Source organism: Manacus candei, unplaced genomic scaffold (assembly GCF_025592945.1).
Source record: "Manacus candei isolate 608988 ecotype Guabito, Panama unplaced genomic scaffold, ASM2559294v1 h1tg000057l, whole genome shotgun sequence".
NCBI classification, from domain to species: domain Eukaryota; kingdom Metazoa; phylum Chordata; class Aves; order Passeriformes; family Pipridae; genus Manacus; species Manacus candei.
The window spans coordinates 1,432,238-1,458,917 of record NW_026138105.1 but is presented as its reverse complement, the minus strand read 5'-3'; the positions used below and the strand labels follow the sequence as shown (position 1 = coordinate 1,458,917).

Below are 26,680 nucleotides of genomic sequence, written 5' to 3'. Positions count from 1 at the left end.
TCCCCGTGCTGTGCGGTGTCCCTGTGCAGTGCGGGGCCGTGCGGGGTCCCCGGGCCGTGCGGGGTCCCCGTGCTGTGCGGTGTCCCTGTGCAGTGCGGGGCCGTGCGGGGTCCCCGGGCTGTGCGGTCTGTGCGGACCAGGCCCTGTCCACATCCGGGCCCCGTGCGGACGTGGAGCGCGCGGGCGGGGCGGCGCGCGCGGGGGCGGCGGCGCGGCCAATGAGCGGCGCCGCCGGCGGCGCAAACAGGAGCACAATGGAGCGGGCGGCGGGCGCGCCGCAGACAAGCTTGGCGCGAGCGCCGCGCGCCTGACGGGCCGGCCCGCCAATGGGCGGCGGCGCTCGGCCCCGGGCAGCCAATGGGCTCGGCGCGGGGGCGGGCCCGGGCGAGGTTAGGGTGTCCTTGCAGGGTGCTGGGCTAAACTTCACCAAATAAAAGCTGTTTGTGTTGGGGCGGCCGCGGAGCCATTTTGGGTAAGTTCTGCTCCGAACTTTAGGTTCCCTCGCCCGGCGGGGCCGGGCCCGGGGCGGCGGGGCCGGGGCGGCGGCGGGCCCTCGCCGGGGCGGCGCTATGAATGAACTCGGCGGCGGCGGCGCGGGCCGCGGGGCGGGCGGGGGCCGGGGCGGCCGCCGGCCCTGTCATGGCTCCGGCCGCGGGGAGGGGCGGCGGCGGCGTCCCCGGGCCCTCCGCGCCGCCCTCCCCCGCCCCCCGGGCCGCGGCGCCGCGGGGGGGCCGCGGCCCGTCCCGCCGGTCCTGCGGGGCGCGGGCACTGCCGGCTCCGGGCCGGCAGCGGCGGCGCTCCCGGGGCGTGCGGGGCCGGGGGCGGGGCGGGCTCCCCGCGGCGCTGCGCGGAGGCTCCTCCCGGCCCGGAGGGGGGAGCGAGCCCCCCGGCGCGGGGTGCGGGTGCCGGAGCCCCCCCGCGGGGCGCAGCTCCCCGCCGGCATCCCGGCCGCGGAGCTCCAGAAAATCCATAACTGCGGCTTTAAACTTGGCGGGCGGGGGCAGCGGGGCCCTGTGCGGGCTGGAGGCGCGGGGGCGGCGCGGGGGGCTGCGGGGGAGGGGCCGCTCCCCCCGCGGATAACGCGGGCCGGTCCCGCTGCGCGGAGCAGCCGCGGGCTGTGTGTGGTGACACCGCAGCCATGTCACGGCACACATCGCAGCCGCGTCTCGCCGCAGTCATCGCGCCCGCTGCGTGTCGGTGCCCGCGCCGGGGGGTTCCCCTGTGCCCGCCAGTGGCGTTCGCTGGCGATGGAGGTGGATTTTAGCCTTGATCGTTGAGGTCTGTAGGGTGAACGCTGTGAAAGACGCACACAAGCAATACGGGAAAAGGAAGCGAAATCCTCAGCTTGGTTGCTGCTGCGGGGGTGCAACACCCGCCTGGGAGCAGCGGCCCCTCTGTTTATCGATTCGCCTCCTGCCAACTGCACTGAACTCGCGGTGGAGTCGGGGACCGCGGGGGCCAGGCCGGTGGCCCCGCAACACACAGAGCTGGTGCTGCCTGCTCTGGTGCTGGCCTTGGATGTGGTAGTTCTTCTGCAGTTTTGCTATGAAAGGTGCTTGGTTTGTTTCTTCAGTGAGTTGGGATGCTTTTAGCCAAAAGCTCAAGCTTTTTTGTTGTTTACCTCCTGCTCGAGAAATGCAGCAAATGCTGTTGGGGTTGGAGAATGAGAGGGGTGGAGATGGTTCGCTGTGGTTGTGCAGTGTCCTGTGGGTCTGGGCAGAAGCCTCCAGCACCCGTCAGGCAGCCCCAGCCCTCTGTCAGGCAGCCCCAGCCTCCGTGGCAGAGGGCTCCCAGGGGGCAGACGGATGCGTTGCAGTCGTTAGATGTTTGTCCCTTCGGTCGCAGGGTATCTCTTTAACTGATACGGGGTCAGTTGGATATGGATGTTGCTGCAGGAGAGGAAACACTGAGCTCTGAGTATTTTCCTCGCCGTGAAGTGTTGCTGTTGCTTTTGGGCCCCATTCAGATGATAGCACAGGAATAGATGCTGTCTTACCCCCACTTGCCCTTTGTTTACCTTGTCTACGCAGTAGCTTTGCTGTGCTGCTTTGCAGAGAAATTGTTGTTTTGGTCCAGCTGTTGAAGTATGAAGCAATAACAGCATATTTTGCTCTGAGAGTAAATTCTTCCTGGAGTAAATAGATTGTTTCTCTCAAGGTTTTTGGCCTCCAGCTGGGTTGGTTTTGGTTTAGGACTGTCCCTGGGTTCCTTTCCCGAAAATTGATTCATCTTCCACTGCAAAGTGTAATGTTGCTGTCTGTTTGCCTTTGGGAACACTAATTCAGCCCATGTTTCCAAATTGGTACAGCTGTGTGAACTTGCAGGTCCTTCAGGAGCACTGGACACACTGCTGCGTTGGCTTTGCTGCGGAGATGGGCAGCATGGCAGCAGTGGGGTGAAGCTGACTGAATGTTGCCCCTCAAGTGCTTCAAGCTGTAAAGCGTGATAACTAGGAGAGCTGGATCCTGTCAAAGTGTCTACATGTGCCTCGTGCACAGAACTGAAAATATGTGTTGTTATTCTTCAAACAAAAAACAAAGTCAAGGAGAGGACTTGGAGAAAAACTGATGTTGGTCCGTTTACACTTCCGTGAAGTTTGAAGCCCATCCTGCACCCATGGGTGTTTATTCCTGCCTGTTGTGCCATTCCTCCCAGCAGAAACATCAGCTGCCCTGTCCCTGAGGAGGCAGTTGCAGCCCCTTGCTGTGGGCTGGTGTGGGTACCCTGTTTGAACCTGAGACTAAGGCAGCTTTGTACTGTTTCTCATGCTCGCAGCTGTGAATAATGGGCATCTCTTGCACAAGATGCTATCACAGGGGCCCTCATTACCTTGTTCTGAGCGCTGCTGTCTGATTTGGTAATGTACATTTGTTTAAAGGCTTCAGTTTACCTCTCCCTCCATTGCCCTGCGTGGTGGCCTTGGGGGACAGTGGCTCTGTCTACGCTGCTAGTCTTTAAACAGCTGGCCCTAGGTTTACCGGTGCTAGACACAGTGTTCAGTGCTGTGGGTGTTTCTGGGGTCTGTTGATTTCTAGTGGCTTGGTGGAGAAGGCTCTCAGAGGAATATCTCGTTTTCCTGACTGCTTTTTACTGTATTTCTTCAACAGGAAACAAATCTCTGCCCCTTGCCAAATGTAATCTTAATAATTTTTAAGATTTAGTTTTCTTGAGCGATCTGTAATATTTTCTCACCAGTTTCTCCAAAGACAAACTTTTACAGGTGGCTAATATGAAGGTCACTGTAATGGATTGTGTTATTTCAAGAGGGCTTTGCACAAGCATGTGAACTTGTTTTTGTGAGATGGCTTGGTTGCCAGAGCAGGCCTTTGTGTTTTGCTGTGGTGTCCTGGCCTGTCTGGGCTTTGCAGAGATAAGAGCTGGTGTGGCGCTCGTCAGCGTGCAGGAGAAGCTTGCCCTCGCAAAGAGCGGAGAGCTGCTCAGCCTTGTGCTGAGAGCGAGCCCTTGGTGCGGGAACGTGGACTCCTGTGTTGGGTCTGGAGAGCAGGCATGTGGGGAGGCTGCTCTGAGATTGTCTTAAAGAGGCATTGGCAACCTCAGTGGTTGGATGTCTCACTGGGTAAGACTTTGGGGGAGCCAAGAGGGCTTCTTTCATTGCTCCTACAAGCAGCAGTGAGTGCATTTCTCCTCTTTCACCCCCAATTTCCTGCTTGGGACAGTGGAATCAACCTCTGGTGTTTGTGATTCCAGCCAGGCAGAGGCAGAGTGGTTGTTGGGGGCCAACAAGTGCTGTCAAAGGTTGAGAAGATAATCAGGGTGAGTGGTCTAAATGCAGTCAAGCAGCAGTGTTTGCTGTGGGCACGGTGTTGGTGCCAGTGCGGGCAGGGTTTGTGCAGTGGGTTCTCAGCACCCTAAAACCCTGTGAAAGCAGAGTTGCCCTTCACCGCGGGATTAGTGTCAGTGTCAGTGCCTGCATTGCCAAGCGTGGTGGTGGTAGGACCAAAATCCTGTAGGGAAGTGCAGGGCCCTGCAGAGCAGTGAGCTGTAAGTGCTGTTCTGGGCAGCACCTGTCCCAGCCAGCCTCCAGCCATCATCAGGCACAGCCTGCTGGAATAACAGCGCTGAGAAAGCTGACCAAACTGGCAGCAAATGGGAAAAACTGTGGTGCTGTGGGTGTCAGCTTGTGACATGAGGAGACTCTGATTTTGCTTTCTAATATCTCAGGCTGGTGCAATATGTTTTCCTTGTGATAGGACAATGCCTTCAACTTTCCCTTATATGGGAAAATCTGGGATGCAGCCTAGCAATCCGCCAATATGTGGCTAATAATTTTTAGCATTGTTGTGTTGGATGTGTCAAGTCATCCTAAGAATTAGGATGTCCCACCTGGGACACTGTGGCTAGTCTTTAATGTTTGAGGCAGATCCCTGGCAGATACCTGGGGAAAGCTTATGGCTGTGCCCTAGGGAATGCCTGAGCGCACTCGGCTCTTCGGGAAGTCAGCTAAAAGCTGGGAGAGTTTGTGCCTGGACGTTGGGCTCCTACCCTGCAGCTCCTGCCCTGCGCCACACTGGGGCCCAGTGCTCAGAGAGGTGCTGGGGGCCTGCGTTCTGTTGGCACGGGGGTGAGGCAGGGCAGCTCTTCACCCATCCTTTGTATGGGAACCTCCTCCCTGCAGAGGAAATGCTGCCTTGAGGTTAAGGGGTGCACGCTGCTTCTGTGCTGCAGCCTGTTGTCTCCAAGGCATTCCCAGCCTGTAGAGACTATAAATCCTGCTCTAACAGGAGCAAAACACTCCTTTCAGTTCAGAAAAGGAGAAGCGTGGGAACTGAGTCCCAGTTCCTCTTTGTTTTTCATGTGGGTGATGGAAATGTGCTTGCAGAGGTGCATTGGGTATTGTTCAAGGAGTGTGGGTGTTTCTGTGATGGTGAGATTTTGGCTTGGCTAGGGGGTGCCCATCACATTTTCCATCTCTGGTTTCCCTACGAGGACTGCTGTTCTGTGATATTATGAATGTCTGTCCTCAGAGGTATATCGTGCCTTCTGCAGGCCTGCCTTTTCCCTCACTGTGCGGCCCTTCTGTTGCACTAGGATAGGTACTGTTATCTGGTTGGTTGGTTTGGGATGGTTGGTTTTACTGGGCTGTTTTGGAGTTCTTCTGTTTTGTGTTTTTCCTGATGAGATCAAGTTTAGATCTCTTCTGGTGAAGCTTTCTGATGCTTATCTGGCTCTCTCTGCCATTTGGCTCAGTTGTTACGGGAAGTCTGGGTTGAAATGCAGGTAACTCATTGCTTCCTTTTGGGGTGACTGTGCCAAAAGCAGGGAAAAGTTATGATAATCAATTTGCAGAGTATTTGTTTTCTACGTGTTTCCATGAAAGCATGGGATCTGTGGAACTCTGCTTTGCAGTAGAGTAGAAAGAGGCAGTATGTGGGGTCAGGCTGGTGTTGCCCCAGCCCCGTGAACTGGCTGCACGTCCCTGCTAACATGCCCATTATTGCAAGGGAGGGACAGGTAGGCAAGGTTGTCTCATTCACTACCTGATGCGGTCCTAAAGCATGTGTTTGAATTACATCGTGGTAGCTCTGGCACAGGAACATAGGTGGAAGGGCATGAGTGTGTGTGTGGGACCCCAGGCCAGCAGCCTGTGGGAAGGCCTTGTGGGGGAAGAGCAGCCTCTGGCTGGCAGAATGCTTTGGGAGAGAAAGCACTTACTGCCCGTAGTGCTAAAGCCCCCTGGGAGGGGCCCCCAGCCCAGGAGGTACCTCATTTGCACTGCCTTGAAGGCAGAAGCAGGACTTCAGCCAATTGAGGGACTTCAGCTACCAGACTCTCCCTGTTAGCAGCCACTGCTAAGAGTTGTGCTCCTTCTGTATTGCACTGGAAATAGGTATTTGTTTTATGGAATTTGTTTTATGGACATAGTTTCATTTTACACTTCAGCTTTATACTCTATGGCTGCCTTGGAAGGTGAATTCCAGCGTTAGCAATTAGCTACATGCAGGAACGAGGGTGCTGCAGAGTTATGGGGGACTTCCACCTCTGACATAGAGGTAGGTGAAGTATTGGTTCTTTAAGAAACATTAATGTCTTGTTATATATGTGCATCGAGGCAGAATTAAAGTTAGTCCTAGATACAAGAATAAATATTAGTGCTTTGCTATATACGTGCTGTGAAAGCTGCTATTTTTGTGTGAGCTACTGCCTTGAGTCTCTAGGTCTTGTGCATGGAGCACTTTTAACCCTCTTTCTTTCATCTGCTTTGGCTGAACTTAAAATATACTTTAGATAAAATGAAGTTTAAGTGTTCAGTGTCTGTTAATTGAGGATCAGAGAAGAGCCATTCTCTCTTGAGGACTCCCCTAAGTGCCTGGTGTATCCTTGCTGTACCCTGTGCTTGCTTAGCCTGAGAAGGAGCGTGGTGGGGTGTGGAAATGCACAGCCCATTGCTCTTATTTGTATGCTTCTCTGCTTGTTGCTTTAGGGCAAGCAAAGCCCTGTTTCTCAGTGATCTTTCTCAGTCCCCGTAGGGTGCCCCTCACCAGAGTATCTGAGCCTTTCCCAGCATGCACTTTGGTGCATACATAAAAGCAGGTTTCTCTCCTCCACTGCTGACAAGAGACTGTGCTCGATTTGTTTGCATGGTGATGTTGTGGGGAGGCTGGCTGAAGCAAGGCTTGTGCTTACTTGTGAAGGTGCTGAGGTTTGTGGTTACCCTGATTTCTTCAGAGAGGTGGTTGCAGATTTGTGGGCCAGTCATAGTGGCTGCTCCACCTTCTTGTTCTGGAGGGTGAGAGTTTTTGTCTGAGAATAATGTCGCTGGTTTGGAGTTGAGCCAGTCCTACACTCTGCTTTGAGTGTGAGGACCAGTGTCCTGAATCCAGAAGGCAAAGGAAGGAGTTGAGTCACTGTGGGCACAGGCTCTTTGAAGCTTTAGTAGTTGTAATTTCAAGGAGAGTGCCCTCTCCAGGGGCCTTGTAGTGAGGTATGACTTTGCAGCTTGCAGGCCCCGTGTGTTTGAATAGGTACAGCTGTGCCTGCATCTGACAGGGCACAGTGTTGTTGGGTGTGGAGATATGATTATCTGCAGATGCTGCTCTCTGGTTTCTAGACAGGCTCTCCACTGGCTGCTGTACTGAATGGAACATGGCACTAGGGCTGAGGGCAGTGCTCTTAAACCCTTTCCTGGATCCAGCTCTACCTCCTGCTCTTTTTGTCACTCTGAGCTGGAAGAGGGAGACGTCTGACAGAGAAGTGGATTTCCAGACCTTGTTGCATGATTGTTACTCCACAGACGCCCGCTGAAGGAAGAGCTCAGAAAATGAGTGGCTTATCCAGGTACAGAGGGAGAGGAGATGCGGAAGCTGTGTTGGCATGGACTTCCAACAGATATGTGCAGTGAGATGGGCTAGGACATCGGTCTGTGGGAACTGTGCTTTCCTGCTGTGTCCAGGGTTTGCTCACCTGGCCTCCACATTCCTACATGTCAAAGAAGACTGATGTTTATAGACCTGCCAGGCAAGCAGGGACAAGAGTCTCTTAGTGGCTTGGCTCAGCTGGTGCTGTGTGCTTGCCTGCTGTCTGGGTGACCCCATGATGATGGTGCTGGTTGGCCAGGAGTGTCCTGGACATCATCTGTCTGTGTCCTGAAGGAATGCAGCTTGAGTCCAGGAGAGACCCACAGCAGCTCTGCCTGTGTGCTGTTGGAAGAGGCTTGGTGTGCTCTGGGGTTCCAACTCTGTTTGGAAAAAGGGACTCTCAACGCTGGGGCTCTGCAGCCTGTGTTAGTGATGGTGGCTTGGTGTGCTCTGGCATGAGGGGTGTGCTCAGCTCTGGCTCTCCAGTCTGGCAAGGCTGATGCTCTCTCCACTGCCCCCTGAGCTAACTCTGACCACAGGATCATGAGCTGGGGCAAGAAGGGGCTACCTCTCCATATGTGCTTTCAGTAGCATTTTACTTGCAGCATGTCCAGGCAGGGCCTTGGGTGCTTGCTGTTTGAAAAGGCTACCCAAGTGTATGAAAGCATTGCCCATAGCTGAGGAGCTGGCATCATTGAACCCCAAGCATTTGCGTATGAGGAATTGAGGAATTTCTCTTTGGCACTGCTCTCTGCCTTCCATACTTTAGTCGTTCTTGGGACTGTGTAAAAGATACAAATGTAAGGAAGCATTGAGATGATTGAGAGGAAGGTCTTGTTACATCTGAACTCTGGAGACTGTTCTCCAAAGTAACTTCAGCTGAGATTGTGTAGAACTTGTATCTCAGAGGGTTAAATTCAAAGCAATCTGCAAGCCCTTGGAGGTGAATGTCATTCCTTGCTGGGCAACCGAAGTGAAGGTGTATGTAAGGATGTGAACCTGGGGACTGGGGGTTAGTGATACTGCTTGTGAGGAGTGCTCCTGCTCTGTGCTGCATCAGGAAAGTTCACTAAAATTTGCTTTCTCTCCCTGTTTTTTAGATGCTTGGGAAACAGGTCTGATGCTTCAGTTTGCAGCAGACTTTGTTGCTATTTTGGAGCGAGGTTTGCTAGATTCTGTTAGGGTGTACAGGCAGAACAGATGCCATGAGCTGTGGGACCTCCCCATAGCATACAGTATACTCTCAGATTGTGGTTATCTGGGATGCTGTCTTTCTGGGTGATGAGGAGCAACTTGGCTCCCCTAGTACCTGGCCCTGCTGCAGGCAGGGGTCTTGCCAGCCAACCTTTCTGCCCTGTCCTAGAGAGGGTGACCCGAGTTTGCAGCACTGGCAGGGCAGGTGCAGCCTGTGCATGTGCAGGAGCTCCTCTCCAGCAGGGCAGCATCCATCAGGTGGCCTCTGTAAGCTGCTATTGAAGCTGTCCTGCGCTTAGAGAGTGAGCGGTGTAGCAAAGTGTCCTTTTGCTCCTAGAGGTCCCTTCTATGCCCGCTCCAGCCTGCACTGTGGGTGAGAGCACAGACCAAGCTGAGCTTCCTTTATCACCTGGCTTCTGAGACCCGTAGGACCAGGATGCAGGGCTGCCTGGCCCAAAGAAGAGCTGCTCACTCATCACAAGCTGAGACTACCTTGGGATCAGCCTTCAGTGCCCATGCTTACAAGCTGTGGTGTGAGGCGTGGCCACGGTGGGCAAAGCACCAACAAGGCTGGCCCTGAGCTCACTTCACGCACCGAACACCCCTCCCCTCTTTGCTGCCTGTGCACGGACAAGGTGTTTGGCAAAGCAGTGGTATCCAAGCCTGCCTGCAAGGCCCTGGAAGTGCTTAAAATGCTCACTTTGTTCCTGTGGCCCAGCTGCTGGTGACTTGGCCACGTTTCATTCAGCTCCTGGCTTGGATGTGTTTCTTGGGGCACAGTCCAGTGGGCTATTCACTAGATGAAGCAGGAGGCTGGCAGGAGGACACCAACTTTTTCTTTCACCCTTTTCCTTTACTGTAGTTTTAGTAGGAGGACAGCAGGTAACAGGAGCAATTGGGGGACATCAGGTGGATGACTGACAGGGATAAGAGTGATCCACCATGAAGGTCTGTCAGGAGGCAGGGAGTTTCAACTGCAGAAGACTGACAAAAATGCCCAAAGGAATGATTTTTCAGGACTGGACTCTGCAGTGGGGTGTCCATTACCATATGGAGCTGTGGCCAGAATTGCTGTGCCTTCTCAGCAGGAAATCTGCTCTTCATGTGTGTCTACAGCCAAGCCTTGAGGTGCGCTGCAAGCATTTGTTCACTCTCTCAGTAGCCCTGCTGTGAAGGTTGATTTTTCTTTTTAATTTTTTTTTTTTTTGGTCCCTATTCCACCATTGGAAAGTAGAGGCACAAAGGGCTTGATTGCCTTTGAGGAGCTGTTTGCAGTGTGGCAAAGCTGTTTTCTGACAGCTTGAGTTTGCTGTCCAGGACATTAACAACAGTAAGAGGGGAAGATCTGTGCTTTCAGGAATGCCATCTCATTTTTTGGCCATCTGCCTTGGGATAGCATGAGTTTGGTGTCATTCGGTGTATAGCTGTCAAGCAGTAACCTTATAAAAGGGTCTTTGAGTTGGCCAGCTGTCAAGGTCTGCTGGTTGAGCTGGCTTTTGTACACCTTTCTTGCTAATAAAGGTGCTATTGGCTAAATTATGTGCCTGGTGGCATCTTTACAGGGACAGTGACCTTGAGGATGGACTTGGACAGCTAAGTGAAGCTCTGAGTGCTTGTGCTCGAGGAATAAAAGGCAGCAGGAAAATGTGCAGAGTGCGCAGGGTGCTGGTTTCTGCTGAAACCTCTGTATCCCTCCTGGTAGCTGGAGAGCAGCTGGATGATTTGCTCTGATGCAAGAAGCCTCTGAAGCAGCTGATAATAACCCCTGTGCTCCTGTGAGGTCAGTAATTCATCACAGACTTTTCTTACACTGCTGGGAAGTCTGGTTCCTCACTGGTCCGGGAAGCCAGCAGGAGCTGAGCCCGTGATCCTCTCATTGCCCAGGCGTAACAGGCAGGCACTTCAGGGAAGAAAGCCTGCTTCCAGCACCAAGAGTGTGTCCTCAGAGCTTCTTCGCCCATTTCCATCTAAAATGTAGCTGGGGTTGTGTTGTCACTCTGACCTGAGGCTTTCCACAGCCTCCTTGGCAGCCCAGGCGCATCTGCCTTGGCACTTGAGGCTCCCTGCCTTGTGGAGGAGCAGACTGCGTGTACTGTCCCAGGCTGGGGAACAGAAGTTGCCCACCAGGCATCTTTTTGGTTGCCAGCAAGCTGGTCCTGCTGCTGTGTTGAGCTGCCATTAGCAGTGTGCTCCTGGCTCCCCCATAGAAGGAGAGAGGCTGTGAGCTGGCTGCCTCTGTCTGCAGGAGGGTACCAGAGGGGCTGGAGAGCTGTGCAGGACACTGCCGAGGTGGCAGTTGGCTGTAGGCTTTACTGGCTTGCACAGCCTGGGACTCTGCTGTAGCATGTGGATACAGATACTGTGTTTTCCCTTATTTTAAAGTAGGAAATGAAGTGCTTGGAGTGTGATGGGAGAAGTGAGAAGGCTTTATGGCCACTGGCACAGTCTGTTCCCTGGACACTCCATTCATGTCCTTCTTGTTGGCTTGCTGACCAACATGCTGGGGCTAGTGAATAAATGGAAGGAAGATTTGGCACTGGTAATGGAGAAATGGCTTTTTAAGATTTGGCAGATGGGGCAGTTAATTTGGCCTGTGTGGTGGCCTGGGTTGAATGCCACACCAGAGGGTGTTTGTGTTTAATGGGGAGCAGAGGTCTGGAAGTGCCACATCAGTGATGTGCGACGGGCTTTACTGATGTGGCAGGAGCTGGGGTTGCTCGTGGCAGGAGCTGGGGTTGCTCTTGACAGAGCATGCAAATTGTGCTGGTGGGATGCTGCCCTGCAGGGAGCTGCTGCAGACCCCCTGCATGTACAGGAGTGCTGTAGCTGTTTGTGCACACCAATGCACCCATGAAATCGTGGCGCTCAGCACTGCTGCAGGTGGTCATGTGCCTGCCCCTGTGGGAGCCAACCTGCTAGGTGCCAGCTATGAGCCTTGGCAGGCTTGGCTTGCCTTCGTTCTCTCTTCCTTGGCTGCATAGGTACTGAATTGTAGAGGTTTGGTTTGTCTTTCCTCTGTTTTTTGCCTTGCTGATGTTGAGGATTAAAATCCAGTGCTTGGGGCTTATGAGCAACTGTTTGGAGTGAGACTCTTGGCCTGCAAATCAAAAAGGCAACAGACGTACTAGACTTGAGAAACCTCTTGCTCCTGGCAGCTCCTGCACACCAGGGTAGCAGGGGGATGATGTGGGAAAGGGCATACAGCTGATGCTGGGTGCATCCCCATGGCAGGGAAGGGGCTGCAGTGATGCTGGGTGCATCCCCACTCTGCAGGTGGCTACCTCTCAATTCCCAGTGCCACTTGGGAGTGGTGTGTCCCCTTGTTTTAGGCTGTCCATGAAGGTGATGAGGAAAATACATTTTAGGGTGAGCTCAGACCTGGTTTCCCTCTCTTTAGCAGCAAGCTGGAGTGCATTTCTTTGTGCATGCTGACTGGCCAGGCATGGCTTTGCATTCATGACGTGCCTTTGTTGAACAAAACTAAAGGGGTTTCAGCCATTCTGCTGCTTTCTCTTCCCTTGTGCTGTTGGTCTTTGCTTGTTGCTGTGCTTGCTGGAGTCTGAGCAAGCCCTTGGTTCTCAGCCCTCTGGCACCGTGCAGCTTTGAAATAGCTGCTGAAGGTCATTGTGGTTATGGTCTTGGGTTAGGAGCTGCATTTGAAAACCCTTCAGAAAGGAGCTATTGCTGGTTTTGCCACGTGAGCTTGTCATGAGAGTCATGAAGTGCAGCTGACTGAAGCTGCATTACCGGGGGCTGTATCCAGCCTGCGTGTGCTCTCTTGCTTGTTGGGTGCCAACAGAGCATCCTCTGTGCACAGGCAGTGGCACAGGCCCAAGTGTCTCCCCAGGGTCTCTGACGTGGCTGTCACTGTAGAGCTGAGAGCTTGGGAGCAGAGTGTTGGTGCTGAGCAGGCTTTTTGGAGGGGAACGCTGTGCAGCATCACTATTCCTAATCCCAGGAAGCAAGCAGCGAGGAGGTTATGGTGAATTATTGCCTGCCCGTCAAAGTCTTGTTACCTTTTCTCCTGTGGGGTGGTGGAGTTTGGTGTCCTGGGAAGGTGCTGCAGGATTGCCGTGTGCATTGGGTGGCCTTATTAGTAGATCTCTTGGCTTCCCTGGCCCCAAAGAGAACACAGTTCTTCCTCCCCCTCCTTCTTTTTTTTAAAGATTAAAATATTTTAAGAACAGAAAATTGCTTGGAACATAGCTGTGGCTTCCTTGGGAGTGGCTGTTGGTGTGATGCTCTGCCTGTCCTGGACACGTGCACCCACCCGAGGCATGTTTGCTCCCTTACTTTGGGATATTTGGACCTCTGTGGACCTCTCCTTGCTTCCCTTCTGCTGCCGTGTGTCCTGCTGAGGGCTGTGGGCCCTGTGCCCCCTTCCCACCGGCACCAGGGAGCAGTGAGGGAGTGTTAGGGCAGCTCTGAATAAAGACCACTTGGCTGCTCAGCGAAGCCTCTGCTGATGGGATGCTGAGGGAATCTCACTTTCCGTAGCTGTGTGAGCAGAGCTGGGAAGCTGCTTCTCCATAGCCTCGGCTTGGGAAGGAAAATGTACACAGTGCTGCCTTGCAGCAAGCTCGCAGGCTCCCCAGCCCCCCGCGTCGCTGCTGCTGCTGCTTCTCTTACTAAACTACTGGGTTATTTTTAACTTGGAAAAATTACAACCCGAGATTGGCATTCTCTACCCCCAGCGGAGGGCTGGAGGCAGGATGTGGGGGAGGCACTGCGGAGGGCTGGGAATGCGGCTGGCCGCTCGGCCTGGGCCGGCCGTGCCCGGGCTCCAGGCCGTGCCCGGGCTCCAGGCCGTGCCCGGGCTCCAGGCCGTGCCCGGGCTCCAGGCCGTGCCCGGGCTCCAGGCCGTGCCCCAGCCCCGCCGCGCAGCCGGGCGGGGAGGCCGCTCCTCCTCGGCGCGGCTGCAGTTGCAGCCTGGATTCCCATGGCGAAGGCACGGAGCAGCTGCAGACACATAAACAAATCCCGCTGCAGCAGGCTGTGGGGAGAGAGCCGGGCTCTGCCTGCCAGGCTCGCTTGCGTGACAGCCTGCAGACGGGTAGCTGCTGACGGGGGCTGGGTACCTCCTTCAAAGAGCATCCCGCAGAGATGCTCCCGGGTGATGGAGTGTGCTGTGGAGGAGCAGCCAGCCAGGTTGCTGTTTTGCCCAACAGAGGAGGCTTTGCTGGACCACGCAGCCCTAATTCAGCTTGCAGAGAGCTGGTGGGGAGGAGCCAGGGAGAGAAGTGTCACTCTTCTGCCGTGTTTTTCTTTCCCCCTCCCCTAGCTCTGCCTCTACAGTGTTTTGCAGGCAGTTGTGCTGCCAGTGCTTGTCTCCCCTGTCTGGATCTCCCCGAGTGAGCAGGAGCACCTTTGTAAATCCAGTGGCAGGGAGATGTTTCTGCAGAGTCCCTTATCCATGCAGCCCACAGGAGTGTAGTTCCCTCAGTCCCTCTGGATTGCACCAGACACTCAAGCTTCAAGCTCTGGCAGCTCTGCTGCTGAGACGTGTCTGTGCAGCCCTGGCTGGGAACAGGGATTGATAAGGTAGCAAGACTTAAACAGCACCAGAGGACTGCAGATATGTCTCTCTCTGCTGTTTCTCTCAGAGAAACCGTGTAGGTTGAGCCAAGCAGATACAGAAGAATGCAGGCTCCAAGTTCTCGTCTTGGTCTGTCTCAGCCAGACCTGTGGGTCCTTGACTGCTGCTCACCTGCAGTGTGGATGCATCAGGTAGGGAGGGTGGCTGATGCCTGGGCCATGCTTGTTTGTCCTCAGGTTTGCCGTCTTCCTTGCCAGCAGCAAAGCTGTTGAGGGTGGAGAGTGTTCTGGAGGCTCCTCTAATGGGCAGGTGCTGCCAGGGCCTGGGGCCCTCTGCTCCAGCTTGTCTGGGAAAGCCTGCCAGAGCCCATCAGTCCTAACCTGTCATCTGCTACTCAGTAGCTCTCCTAGTGACTGGGGCAGGAGTAGCAGTGTAAGGCAGCAAACCTCTTGACAAGCAATGGCCAATACTTATTTCTCTCAGCTGTCTTCAGGCAGATGCAGGCACCCTTGCTGCTTTGGGAACAATTTGTTTGCTTGTCGAGGCTGGTCTCTTACTCCCATCGCAGTGATCCCATTTGGCCTCGCTTTGGACAGTGAGCTGGTGTGAGGCTCCCCAGGCTGTGGGATGGGGCACAGCATGAGATACTGATGCTGTTCCTGTGCGTCTGACCTCAAGCCAGGACTCCATGAGTTCCTGCTGGAGCAGTAGTACTGATGCCTCAGCTCTGCAAAGGCCTGACGTGATGCCTGACCCTATTACAGAAATTACATGTTTTGGTGTTATCCCTGTATGATAGGGAATGGCTTCTGGCTTCTCTCCTCAAGACTTGTAAGGTTTGTTGTCAGGCATGAGACACTGTTCTGTGGTTGAGCCAAGGGCTGCTGCCATGATGATGGCAGGTAATGGAGGGCAGAGCAGCTCTTGGACAGCCAGGGCTGGACCAGCACCTCTTCCCCTCAGTGAGCTACTCTGCAGCTTATGTGAGGCAGTGGGGTGTCCCCACCACCCCAGAGTGGTGTGTATACACAAGGACAGCTGCTGACACTGGCATTGGGGTTGGTGTGTGGGGTGAAAGACCAGGACCCTTTGCTTGTGAGACAGGCTTCTGGAAGCTCTCAAGTTGCCCCATTAGCTGGTGCCCTTTGTTGCTGCCTTGTGTCTGGCAGGGCTGAGCAGGGCCCTTGTGCTGTGGCTGTGGGAGCTGCCTGCAGTTATTTCTGAGACTGCTCATCAGTCTCTACTGTGACCTCTACCAGTGTTTCTCAGGGCAGCTTATCACATCCTCAGGTACCAGAACAGCAAGGCTGTGCTGAGCCACCTGCTGTCCATGAGCCTGGCTTGCTGCTGGCCTGCAGGCCTGAGCAGCGCCTTTGGACCTGGCACTCCTGACTGATCTCTTTTCCTTCAAGCTGTGCCCGAGCTCTGGGGAGATGGAGCACTTCCTGAGGTGCTTCAGCAGAGCAGACCTGCTTGTCTGAAAACGAGTGATTTCATGGCATGGCTGTGCAATTCTTGTCTCTTCTTTATCTCCCTGCCTTCCTGCTTGGCCTTTGGGGCTGCATGTGAAGTGCTGTGCCTGTTTGGGATCTGTATTTTCAAAGAATCCTTCTTGTAATCAAAACCACGGTGGGGGAGGAGAGAAGGGCCACATGATTTTGAGGAGGTGAACAAGGAAGGAAGCGTCACCAGAAGTCTGCTGACATATGGAGGTTGGACACTTCTTGCTGCTTGCTGTGAGACCTTGTCCTTGGCACCTCCCCGGACCCTGAGCCTGCTGTGCTGTGCCAGGTGCTGCTCCTGTGTCTGGGAAGGGGACCCTCAGGCTGCAGGGAGCTGGAAGATGAGTCAGCCAGGTATATTGTACTAGAGCACTTTTCTGGTTTGTAATAAGCAGAGGGGCCCCTAGCCTGAAGTATGGGGCTCCTGTTCCCCTTGAATGTCTTTGATGAACCACCAGAAGAGTTCATCTTCCAGTCTGCCTGGTAGGAAAAGCAGCTGATCACTAAATCCAAGAATCATAGAATGGAATGGGTTAGAAGGGACCAACAGTTACTGTGCTTCAGCAAGTCAGGGGCTCTCACTTCTGGCCTGGGACTTGAGTATCCGAGAGACCTGCTGAGAAGCAAATATGTTCCCTTTGCTGGATTTTTATGCCTTCACTGAGATGTGGCATGTATGTGCAGGGTGCCGAGTGGCTTGGTTGTGTAAGTGAACGTTTGCCATGCGTGTGGGCTGAAAATCAGAATTGAAATGTATCGTGTGCAGTCTCCTCTGGAGATACTCAAAACCTGCCTGGACATGATCCTGTACAACCTGCTTGAGGTAAACCTGCTTTAACAGGGGGCTTGGGTGAGATGATCTCAAGAGGTCGCTTCGAATTCCAGCAATTCTGGGACTGTGTGGTGGCACACATCAACTTACAAGTTTACAATGCCCAAGGCTGCTTCAAGCTTCTGCTCTTTGCTGCAGCAGCTTTGGAGGGACTTTGGTGCAGAATTCCTATTTAGAAAGGGAAAAGAAAGAGTGCAGGTTTTCCAAATGAGTTATCGCCAGTGTTTCTGACACATAAGTGGACGTGCCCACAAGGACCTGTGGGTGCCTCTTTCCTTCATGAGGTGGTTTGTGAGCATTGCTTGTTCCTTGAATCCCATCTCCTCTTGCACTTGGAGAAAGCCACATGCCCCTTTTGTTTATCCTTCTGAAGAGCATCACTAAGGACCTGGTGGTGGGGTGTTGATTTTTGTTTTAACTGCAGTCATTGTTTCCTGGCTGCAGTTTATTTCTACAGATAAAATCTGAGCTTTTTCCCCTTTGAAGAAGGCAGCCACCTGCCTCACACAGGCAGCTGAACATGGAACTGTACTGCAGGGATGTGCTCTAATAAAGTAAAAAAATTTGCTGCTGCACTGCATAAGGAGTGTTCTTGGGCAAATGCCATTAGTTTCTGCAGATGCTGAGGCCTCTGCTTTGTCTGGGTTTGTGGCCCTGTTGACTGTTGGTGACAAGCCTATGGACGTGACCTGGGGCAACAGACAGGGCTGTGCTCATGCCTGCCCTGGGGCTGAGTTGGCCTCAGGAGAGCTTCTCAGCTGCAGCTAAGGCAGGTACAGAGGGGTTAGGGGGCCTGGGGACATCTGAGCTGTCAGAGAAGAGAGAGGAGGACAGGGCTTGAAGATAATGCAGAGCCTGGAATACAGGACTGCGTTCAGAGCTGCTGACTCCCACCTTCCTCACCATGCTGCAGATGAGATTTCCTGTCAGGAAATGAAAGTTGCTCTTTGGATAAAGGCTATGAATAAAACTTTCTTTCTGAAGTGCCTTGTTGTGTCCGTGACTGAGGAGCTGTTGGAGCATCTGTTCCTGTTGAGACATAGAATTCTTGAAGGGGTGTTGGTGGAAGTCTTTAATGGGACAATGCCAGATATTGTGCTCAGAGATTGAACTTCATATGTCTGAAGTCATCTGTGGGCCTGGTCCTTGGTGGTGGTTTTGAGGATATCTTGGGAGCACATGCAGGAGCACATAAGGAGAGGGAAGGGCTGAGAGAAGTCTGGATGTGTCCCCATGGGAAAGATGGGGTAGCCTGACTCTGCTATATGCATTACTGGTTTTGGAGGCTGTTCCCCAGGTTGTTGTGAACCATAGAATCATAGTAGTTTGGAAAAGGCCTTTAAGATCATTAAGCCCAATTGTAAACATAGCACTGCTGAAGTCACCACTCAGCCATGTCCCTAAGTGGCACACTCACACATCTTTTAAATCCCTCCAGGGATAGTGACTCCACCACTGCCCTGGGCAGCTGTGCCAGGGCTGGACAACCCTTTTGGTAGAGAAATTTTCCCTGATGTCCAACCAAAACCTCCCCTGGTGCAGCTTGAGGCCATTTCTTGCTACCAGGTAGAAGAGCCCACCTGGCTCCACCCTTCTGTCAGGGAGTTGTACAAAGCAAGAAGGTCCTCCCTGAGCCTCCTTTTCTCCAGGCTGGGCCCCTCCAGCTCCCTCAGATGCTTCTCACCAAACTTGTGCTCCAGACCCTTCCCCAGCTGCGTTCCCTTCTCTGGACATGCTCCAGTCCTTCAGTCTCATGAGGGTCACTTCCTTGTCATGAGGGTCCCAGCACTGAACCAAAGCTCCATCCCCCTGCATTGTTCCTCCCAAAGTGCTCGTCCTGTTGGGACCCTGAGAACTGGTCCTGTTTGACTGATCCTCACCTGTGTGTATGTGTTATGTTAAAGGGAGGACACCTTTTTGTTGGGTATTTTGGTGATCAAGGAACTTACATTAGCCCAGCCCATTTTGGGGATGCAAAGAACCAATGGGAATTTGAGATGTGAGAGCCCACCAGCAGAGTCTCCTAAAAGATGAGTGGGACATCAGCTGAGAGCAACTTGGATGGTGCAGATGCATCTTATCGCTTGCTCTTGGAATACATAACCTGTGGGCACAGTCCTTTTCTGCTTGTTAACGCATGCTATGCTTTCAGCTCTCTGGCTGTGGAGACCGTTGGTTTTGTGGGCCAGTCTAATTACAGCTCATTCCCACAAGATATGTTTTAATGTAATTCAATCTTAGGTGGTGTTGGTCCTCTCTGTGATGAAGCTCCTTTGTGCAGCTGGAATAATCCTTGTCTAGCTCTCACTGTTTTGCAGTGCAAATCTGTGCAGTGCCTCAGGCTGGCTCTTTTTAAGCTTTCAACAAGAACGGGTGTTGTTTTTAAGAAAGAGGTTACAGAAGAAGGCAAAATCTGATCTTTTACCTGTCCTTGTAAAAATTCAGTGAGCCTCAGCACAGCATCAGCCTCTGAAAACAAACATTTGATTTTTAAAAGTTCTGTTTGTCGCTGTGCTCTATTCCCTTTGCACCTCTGTGAAGGAGGGCAGGAGCCTGACGCCATTGCAGGCTTTGTCTTGCCTTAAATGGAGAAGTGTCTTTCTCTGAAACCTCGTCCTCATTCTCCTGCTTGAGCCTGAGACACAGAACCCCAGGTATTGCACAGGCATTGCACAGGTAAAAATTTCTCCCATCCCAAGTGTCTTGGCAGCTACCTTCCAGCCCCACTCCCATGGCAGCTCTTATCCTTCAGTCCTGTCCCGTCCCTAGCCTGCCATTTCTTGGGAAGGGGTGGACATGGCCCTGAAGCCATGGGGCAGACCTGAGACTTCTCCTAGCATGGGTCTCCAGGTGTTTCCTTCTGGCAGCCCCTTTCCAGCTCTGCTCTGCCTGCAGCTCCAGGCTGTTCTTAACCCTAGCTCTCTCTTTTTGGGGAAGCTCTAGGGAAGGCTACTGAGCCATTTTCCAGACCAAAGGTTTCTCTAAGCCCCAGCTTCTGTAGAGGCCCCCACTTTGCCTTGGCAGCCCATAGCCATCCACGTTCCAGTTTTATTTCAAGACTTCCTCTGTCCATCACTGTCACCCTGACCCTAATTTTGTAGCTGAACCTTTTGACAGTCAAAGTGCAGCTCTAGGCTTTGTCCCTCTCTCTACCCTAACCCTGGCTCTAGCTCTCATATTCCACAGAACAATTGGAAAGGCCCCACAGCCATTGGATGAAAACTGACCCAGCCCAGCTGTCCTGCCAGCCCCTGTTTGGATGTTGAAGTCCCAGCTCAGCTGTAAGTTCTGTCTTTCACTCAACCCTTTTATTTTTTGTGAAGAACTAGAGGGAAGACCCGACCCCTAAACCATGGCTCACACCAAAGCTTTCGCTCAGCCCAGGACTCTGAGCTGTTCTCACTTACCTTTGGCAGTCCTTTTCCAGTTTTGCTCCAGCAGATGGGTCAGGCATTCTGCTTCTGAACCTGACCCCTCGTTTGCCTGTGGGCTGTAAAGAAGGGATGTAAGGAAGGGCCCCCAGCCATTTCTTGGCTAAAGGTGTCTCCCACATGGGTCTCTTGGCAGCCCCTCTCCCCAGGTGTGGTGTAGCCTTTCCTTTCAGTCTAGACCCTGACCTTGGGAGCTGTTTTCCAGCTGAGCTCTAGGAGAAGCCTCTGAGCCATTTCCCACCCCAGCCCCTTTACCTTTTGGCAGTCTCTTTTCAGCCCCATATGAGCTCTAGGCTTTTTCTGACCCTGGTTTTCCATCTGAGCCTTAGCCAAGTCCCCCAGCCTTTTTCCTGATGAAAGCTTTCTCCCAGGTGAGGCCTTGTGCAGCCCTTGCTTTGCTTGGGTGAGCCCTGCCTTGCCATGCTACCTCTGCACCTTTGGGTTTTCTTTTTCTTAGCCATAGCCATGATTTTCCTGAGAAGCCATAGAGGAGTCTCCTACCAGTTACCTGGACCAGTGTTTTCCCCCAGCCCGGCACTCTTGGAAGCTGCCAGGTACTTTTGCATCCCCTTTGCAACCCTGCTTGAGAACGCACACAGGATCACTCTTGAGGAGAAAAGACAACACAGAAAGAATCATGTCTTGCCGATACCACCTAAGGAGTCCTTCTACTGTGCCTTTTGCAACCAGACTTGTCTATCTCATATTGGCCTTTTTAGCCACCGGCGTGCTTGTAGCAGGTGTGAGTAGAGCCCTTCCCAAATCTTCGTTCGCAAAGCCCGGCCATGATGATGTAGCCCTGCTCCAGCTGCTGCTCTGGACTTTATTTGTCTCAGCACTATCCCAACCCTTATCTCACGGCCAAGGTCATTCTCGAGGAATGTGTCTGCAAGCCCAGGTCTTTTAGCACCCCCCACTTTCTTCTTGTGAGCCCTTTCTGGCCCCTCTCAAGCTATGGGTTTTGGCTTTCCTTCACCCTAGTCTTAATTTCACATCTGAAGCTCAGCCACGAGGCTTCTCCCAAGCCAGGTGTTGTGGCAGTTCCCACTGTGCTCCGGCAGTGCAGTTCCAGCCCCACTCCCCTGGCTGTCCTGTGCCTCTGGAGGGCCCATTCCCCAGGCTTGCCCATGACGCAGAACAGAGTTGTGGTTAGCTGGGGTTCCTTAAAATGTTATGTGCAAATTTCTGTTTTGGTTTTTTTTTAAAGTCAGAAACCTGCTGTTTCAAAGTCAAACAGACAGGGACTGTGCAATATGAACTTGTTTCCCTTTTCCCCTTCCTTCTCGTTTGCTCTCTGGGAATACCGAGCTGATGAAGGATATGGATGCTAGCACACACAGGCTGCTCCTTTCCCAGTTTTGCATCCAGGCTTTGGATTTGGAGTCTGGTGTTGCTGCTAGCATGCAACCTTGGTGGGCATTATTTTTCTTGTGGAATAGCTGCCCACAGAAGTTCAGTTAGTAGTGCTTGTGCAACCTTCACTGAAGCATTTTCAGGTTTTCAAGTGTTTCCTTTAAATATCCTCTTGAGTTGTGAGGTGGTATGGTTGAAATGCAGCCAAGACCGTGAGCAGCTCAGACCTCAGGCTCCAGGAGAGGGGGAGAGGTGCTGCTCTGAGAGGTGGGCAGCAGATGCTCCTGCTGCTGCCCAGGTGTGGAGGCACTACTGCCCTGGAGCTGCTGTAAAGGACTTCTTTATGGGCAGAATCAGTTTTTCAGCCTGTAAAACAGTTTTGGGGCTCGTGTGGCTCTTAAAGGTAACTTGCACAGATTTGAGGGAAAAGGAGCCAACAGCAAGTTGCTCAGTGCCTGTGACAAGGGGTATGAGCTCCGATCCAGGCTGCCCCTTGGAGTGTGGGCAGCAGTGCCATGTGCCCCTTGCACTGGGGCTGGTCTGCACGCGCTCCCTGCTGCTCTGTGAGGAGGGTGGGAGATGTCAGGACTGGGCCTCTGGTGAAAAGTCTGCATCTTTTATATTGTCCTAGGGTAAAACTGCAGCCTCTGAATCTGGAAAATTGTTTCAAAAAAGCAAGTCTGAGGTTTAAACTCTCTTAGAAACCTTTTCCTTTTTTGGGATAAGCAGCATCTTGAAAGAGGGTAACAAACTGTGAGCCCTTCCTCCCACTGGGCTGGGTTTCTAGCACCCTGCCTCCCCTGACCCAACAGTGCTCCCAAAAAGCTGAAAATAGTTGGTACTTCCCATCCCTGGGGCAATTATTTGATCCTCTGCAGCTGATCTGAGCTATTCTCAGAGCTAACAGCTGTCCCGGGCAGGCTCCTGGGTTGGGGGCTGTGCACCCCCAGAACCCAGGCTGGGTTCTGTAGCCCTCTCTGGTGAGCGGGGTTGTGGTCCTGTTAGGAGCCCTCAGTGCAGGGCTGCCCGTGGGGGGGTCCACTCCTGCAGCCCACGTCCCCTCCTGTGCAGAATCACCTGTGCTGCAGTTCCCAACTGAATTGCATCTGTGAGCGAACTGCACACAGAGCTCACTGTCATTGTCACACAAGGTGATGAGATGAGTATTAGAATTATTTGTTCTTCTGCAGTAGTTTTAAATACTGACAGTTTTGGATGCAGTGTTAGTGTCTCTCTGGGAGCTTTGTGCAGCTGGAGTAGATTCATCAGGATTTCCTTCTAGAAGCTCTTAGCCTGCAGGTGAGGAGGTGTGTGTTGCAGCAAGCATCTGCCCAGTCAGACTGAAGCAGCAAAACAATGAATGCTGCTTGCTGTCATTACAGACCACTAGCTATGCCCTATGTTAATTTAATTAATGTTAGAGAATATTGTTTGAAACGTTTTTGTCTTTAGTTTCAAAACCTGGCCAAAAATATACATATCTCATTAAATCAGGGGCTTTGAGAGTGCTGTGGGATATGTCTGAGGTTATCTGAGATCTGTTTGGTGGGCCAAGGGGGACCTTGAAGAGCTGCTGTTTTCACCCCTTGCACAAGCTGCAGGCACACTAGCAGTGTAACTACTTTTGCAAACCATATACTAAAAATTCTTTGGTGTCCTGTGGCAGGTTGTCTTAGAGATTACCTGTTTCTAGCACTGTGAGTTACGATGCCTGTTAGAGCCTTGTGCTCACAGGGGTGTTGCGGGGTCTCTCTGTGGGCCTCACGTGCCACTGCAGGTGTGGCAGACACTGCAGGTGGGGGCCTGTGGAGACACGAGGGTGTGCTCAGAGGGTGTCACCCAGCCTGCCATGGCCCAAGGGCTTCTCACGTCTGGTGGTAACAGTGATATTTCAGATGTGTTCAGCTCTTCGGGTGAATGTGGGCTTGAGAAAAAAAGTCTGCTGGTCAGCCTGATGCTGGGTAGTCAGACTCCCAGAGGGGCTGTGAAATGTTTCCCGGTCTGGCCCTTGCTCTGGGCAGGCAACGTGGCCAGGGATGCGCTTCCAGAGGCTTGGTAAAAAGTCAGGGATACTTTCTCACTTGAGAGACAGCTCAGCACAGGGGAGAAAAAAGGCTGGAAGCTGTTCTTGATGGGACTGGGGACCTCCTCTGGGCAGTGTACTCTGAAGTGAGGTATGGTGGATCCCAGCATTCCCCATCCTGGACAAACATCTGAGATCTGGGGAGGAGCTTTTCCTTAGGGACTGGCACAGACTCCTCTGAGCCTTCCCCAGCCTCCTGAATTTGCCCCATTTGCTCAGTCATGCCAGCCCTTGGAAGCATTGGGTGTGCTGTTGAACTGCTGATCACTACAAGCAGAGTTCTGTCTTGGATTTTCCTGGGGGTTGAGTGCAGAAAGGAGAGTGCCATGTTACCTCCAGCTTCAGTCCTCTCTGACCTCAGGCTGGCCTTCCCTGAAGTGCAGCCCCTGGCATGCAGAGCAGCAGTGGAGCTGGGGTCCAGCATGTGAGGCATTCCTCCTGCTTTTGCACCCCGGGCTGCCTCTCTGATCTTTTTAGCCCCCTATATAGGATATAAATATAGGTATAATCTAAAATAATAGGAAGACAGAAGCAGGGTAGGTGCAGAAAAGCAGGCTTCCTGTTCCAGCACTGGCCCTCACGGGAGCTTGGGACAGAGCTGCGAGAGGAGGGTCTCCGAAGCACAGAGGAGCAGGGACGTGCTGTGTGACATATGAACAGCCCCAACAGGAGCTTTGGTGTTGAATAATGCCATAGCTTGGCTTTTGGAAGATGTCTGGGCAGAGGGAATGTGCACTCAGGCTGGAATGTCAGCTGGGCAGCGAATTTCAAGGGAACATGGTGGTTTAGAACAATGAAGGAAGGTGCAAGGAGAACTGCAGCCCATGCGGACTTGCCTGTCAGGGTATTGTCTGAGCACCTACTGCTTCATTTCCATGCTTCAGAGCTTTTTATGAGCCAGGAAGGATATGTTGCTTGTGTAGCTGCAAAATCCTTGCCTGGCATGTGTGAGACTCTGTTCGGGAGACTCACCATTTTGTTTGCAGAAGTGCACTCAGCTGTGGGGTGCTGGAAGGATCTGTGGCACAGCCAGGACAGTGATAGGAAGGTGCTGCAGGCAGAAGGGCAGAGTGGGACCCTGAGCTGGTGGGGCTACCTCTCTTGAGCAAGCAAGTCCTACAAAGCATGAGTCCTGCCAAGATCCTGCGCTTGGGATGTGCTGTTGTGCTTGGAGTTGAATCTAGCTACCCAGTACTTGGGTGCTGGATGCTTGGTACCTGATCCTACCATGTGCAGAAGGGTATACCAGCTGCTCCAGAACATCTTCTAGCTCAGCTTCATGTGAGTGCTCACGTTCTCCTGGGTGGCTCTCTGCGGGCCAGGTGCCGGAGTCTGATGGTGGTGTAGCACTGCACGTACAAATGGAGTCCTTGGTGCTCTGTTTATGATGCCCAGCACATGCATCAGTCATGGGTTGTACTTGAGGGTGAGTGCACAAGTGTGCATTTTGTTTGCTCAGAGCTAGATTTTCAGCAGATGGTGTCGAGCAAGCAAGAAATTGGATGCTTTGGGGTAGAGACATGTTGCATGGTGGAAAGTCTGGAAAGGCACTTTGGCTTTTGTGCCAGCATCCACCTCTCCTTCTGACATGCAACAGGACGTAGGCAAAGGCAGTCTGTCTTTCCATCAGGTATGATCTTGAAAAGCATCCTCAGTGGGGGCCCATCTGTGATGTCTTTGTCCTGGGCAGTCCCTGGGGCTGCTCATGGCTGTTCTGAAAGGCAGTGCTAACTCCCGAGTGCTGTGGGCCCAAAATGTTGTGTTCCTGTGTCCCTGCTCACATGGATGAGTTAATGTGGTACATGGGTGCTGGGTGGCACACACCATCCAAGGCTCTGCGCTCCTGAGACTCCAGCTCAGATGCCACTGTGGCTAAGCCAGGCCAAGAGGACTAGCTCACACATGCCTTTGGGTATATCCCTGTTACCACTTCAGGACTTTATTCCTTTTCCTTCATTTGTTGACCTCCTCCCACAGACTAGGCAAGTGTGTTTCTGCAATGCCTGTTCAAAGTTCTCCTCGAACCCTGGAGATCTTTCTCTTTACAGGCTGATTAGTCAGAGCCACTGTGACTTTTCCGTGCCCTTGCTCTCAGCTCATTTTCAGCACCTCTTTTTCTCCTCCACCTGAAGATCATATTGAGAAGATCTCCCATTTCTGAGGGAAAATGGAGGTGAACCACTCTGCAGGACGTGTCCTGACGGAGCTGCATGCACAAATGAGATCAAGGGTCGCTCCTCACAGTGAGCTGTGGTTGCTGTCACAGATGCTCGAGGACGGATGTTGGGACTGCGTGGCAGGAGCACTGTGTGTGTCCGCAGGATACTGGGAGCACATGACCCACATGTTAGCAAGCCTCAGCCTCTGAACTAGGAGAATCAGAAGAGCCACTCTTGTGGGAATGATGGTAGAAGAAGGAGAACACATGATCACTGCTTGGTCTTGGGTTGGTGTTTGCTCAGTTGTGGAATTTCTGATAATGTTTTTGGCTTCTGCAGAGATGCTGCAACTCCTGGAGGAGCCCAGGCTGGAGTGACAGGAAATACTGGCATGATGTGGACTCAGTCTGGTATAGGGATGGCTTCTGCTTTCAGAACAATAAAAATAAATCCAAGGGAGTAGGATAGTGACCTGATGTGCCTCAGATTGTGTAACCCTAAATGTCATTGCTAGCAGCAGATGCTGTGCAGAGACCGTGCCATAGGAAGTTGGGCTGCTCATGGAGAGGGACAAAACACAGCGTTCAGCACTGCTCTGCTTGTCTATTGAAATGCAACAATCCAGCTCCCAGTGCATGGTCAGCCTGCCAGCATGGTGGTGTGCTCATGACATATGAGCAGTGCCCAGCACCGGGGGCTTGCCGAGGAGGCCGTACCACCACCTCATGAAGGAGGACTTGCCCTTGGCTGCTGACAGCGCTGGTACCTGCCTGGTGCAGGGATGTTGCAGGCTGGCAGCGCAGGGGTGGGACGTGTGTCAATTAAAAAGCATAAAAAGGCATAAAAATTTGAGCATGGAGAATGAAAACTCCCCACTTGTAACAGTGGCAATAAAGCTGAATCTAGCAGCCTGGAGCGCTTGCATGATGTGCTAGTGAGAACATGTTGATCTCCATATGAAAACCATAAGCTTATTTAGAAAATTGGGCTGTCTCATTTGAGATTAGAGTTTCTCTTATAATCTGCAAATACTTAATTAGCGTGGAAATGGCTAGTTAAGTGGGTTCTCAGTGCACATAAAGCCACATTCCAGTGTGGTGGTACACCCTAGCAGGTAGTGTGCTTCTCTTCAGGATGCTGGACAAGTTCCTGGCTCTCAGACCAGGCAGAATGATCTGGATACAGCAGGCAAAAGCAGACCACAGCACTGGGCAGACATGAATGTGTCCCTTTCCTCCTGTCCAGCTTGTTCCCTAAGAGATGGTGGCAAGAGC

At 52.8% G+C, this 26,680-nt stretch overlaps 1 protein-coding gene across 5 annotated transcripts in view; it reads left to right on the top strand.

The window, feature by feature from the left end:
* The first annotated feature begins 382 nt into the window (after nt 1-382).
* Nucleotides 383-26,680, top strand: part of CHD6 (chromodomain helicase DNA binding protein 6) — an 88,731-nt gene continuing 62,433 nt past the window's right edge. The window contains exons 1-2 of one of the 5 annotated variants that reach the window (XM_051803212.1): nt 17,157-19,661; nt 20,269-20,365. In XM_051803212.1, the coding sequence (XP_051659172.1) occupies nt 19,640-19,661; nt 20,269-20,365 (119 nt within the window). In that variant the 5' untranslated portion in view covers nt 17,157-19,639. Of the gene's footprint in view, nt 473-7,288; nt 7,297-13,295; nt 15,903-17,156; nt 19,662-20,268; nt 20,366-26,680 lie in introns of those variants that run through there. The other 4 variants (XM_051803216.1, XM_051803214.1, XM_051803215.1 and 1 more) reach the window with 4 other exon arrangements.